This window comes from Schistocerca nitens, chromosome 6 (assembly GCF_023898315.1).
Source record: "Schistocerca nitens isolate TAMUIC-IGC-003100 chromosome 6, iqSchNite1.1, whole genome shotgun sequence".
Lineage (NCBI taxonomy): Eukaryota > Metazoa > Arthropoda > Insecta > Orthoptera > Acrididae > Schistocerca > Schistocerca nitens.
Genome location: NC_064619.1, coordinates 79,962,789 through 79,964,735, shown reverse-complemented (window position 1 = coordinate 79,964,735; position 1,947 = coordinate 79,962,789). Strand labels below are relative to the sequence as shown.

Below are 1,947 nucleotides of genomic sequence, written 5' to 3'. Positions count from 1 at the left end.
GAGTGAATAAAGATATTATTACGCAGCAATGACTGAATGACCCGAAGGAAAAAAAATAAAAAAGAAACAACCAACTGGATGCATTAATTTCTGTTAGCTACGTCAATTTTCTTTCTTTGCTGTCTCAACCAGTGTGCTCAATACTAGAATTTCTTGTGTGCGAGGTAGTCCTCTTTGCGCTGTGATATCTTTGGATTAATGTCTTGTGTCTTCATGTTTATATCTAACTTTAGTTTGTAAATATGGCGAACAGGACTGTGAAGGATGCGAAGTCTGTGAGAGGTACAAATCCGCAGTATCTAGTAGAAAAAATAATAAGAGCTAGAATATACGACTGCAAATACTGGAAAGAAGAATGCTTCGCGTTAAGTGCAGAGTTGCTCGTGGACAAAGCAATGGAATTGCGATTTATAGGTGGAGTATATGGTGGCAATATCAAGCCAACACCTTTTCTGTGTCTGGTACTGAAGATGTTGCAGATTCAGCCAGAAAAAGACATTGTAGTAGAATTTATAAAGAACGAAGAATTTAAATACGTTCGTGCGCTTGGTGCAATGTACATGAGACTGGTAGGCTCATCTTTGGATTGCTACAAGTATTTGGAACCACTGTTTAATGACAGCAGAAAGTTGCGGAGACAAAATAGACAGGGGCATTTTGAGTTGGTGTATATGGATGAATTTATTGATGAGCTCTTACGTGAGGAAAGAGTTTGTGATGTAATTTTACCAAGAATTCAGAAGAGACATGTTTTGGAAGAAAATAATGAGCTTGAGGCCAAAGTTTCAGCATTGGACGACGATATCGATGAAGGTATTGAATCCTCAGGAGATGAAGAGGAGATAGTTAAACCTGTAGAACCACCGCCGCAGGTTGAGAGCCATTATCCGCGCGGGCGAGAAGAGAAAATGAGGAGATCGCCTAACCGCCGGAGAAGCTTGTCTCGCGAGAGGAATCGCGACAGAGAACGGAGGCGAAGCAGAGAACGAGAAAGGAATCGCATGGATAGAAATGATCGTGAAAAGAAAGTACGCCGTAGTAGAAGCAGGGAAAGACGCCACCGTTCGAAATCACCTGTTGGAAGGCAGGGACACAGAGACCGAGGTGAAAGAGAAAGAGAGCATCAGAGGACAAACAGGGGCAACGACATGGATAGAGATATCCGTAGACGCGACAGGGATATGGACAGAAACAGGCAGAGACATTAAGATGTGTTGTGTATTATTCACCGGAGAAATGTTGTGTTTTTTGTCTGACTGAAAGTGACACTGTGTGATTTCTAGATTTCACAGAAAATTCATCTGAAGCTGTTTTGTGGTAGTTATCTTGTGTATATGTGGAATGTGACGTGTTTTGTCGAGTGTATAAATTACTGATGATTTGGATAGAGGCTTTGCAATAAATGTTTTGAAGTCAACAAAATATTGTAGAAGTTTTTTCCATTTCTGTCAAAACATTGGTGGTTATCTATGGAATGAATGTTGTTTCGTTTTCAGATGTGACGTGAATAGTACCAAACGATTGCCTGATATTATGTCTAGAGCTTTTAATAAGTTATATTCGCACCTCTTTCCTGTCAATTACGTTGTGAAGAATGATAAAACTTCAGTAGTTGAGGTTTCTAATTCATTATGTAATTGATATAACATTTGGTCAGTTTGCAGATTGTGTGTAAGTTACTGCAAGATTGTTGCATCTATATTTATTCAAGTTTTGAGAGAAAATTTACTGAGTTTTAGTCGTTTGGTTTGTTGCTGAAACTCGTAGTCAGAATCACTATATCGTAACAGGCTTCTCAACAGTTCGCAGTTCACTAAGGTTCTACAAATTAAATTAAGATTGGTCTCTCGATGTTTTCTTGTGAGAAAAGAATGTGCAAGTGAAAGCTGCTATAGAGGCCACATGTAGCTTCATATTATTGTCACCTCTGCCCCTGTGGACTTGTTC

General features: G+C 39.3%; 1 protein-coding gene across 1 annotated transcript; it reads left to right on the top strand.

Moving 5' to 3' along the window:
- Positions 1-219: 219 nt before the first annotated feature.
- LOC126262501 (pre-mRNA-splicing factor 38) lies at positions 220-1,424 on the top strand. The gene has a single exon (XM_049959171.1). It carries the CDS (start codon positions 243-245, stop codon positions 1,206-1,208), a length of 966 nt encoding a protein of 321 aa, XP_049815128.1. The 5' UTR covers positions 220-242; the 3' UTR covers positions 1,209-1,424.
- Positions 1,425-1,947: the final 523 nt, after the last annotated feature.

Coding starts and splice junctions, on each gene's coding strand:
- LOC126262501 (XM_049959171.1), top strand. CDS start 243: ATGGCGAACAGGACTGTGAAGGATGCGAAGTCTGTGAGAGGTACAAAT.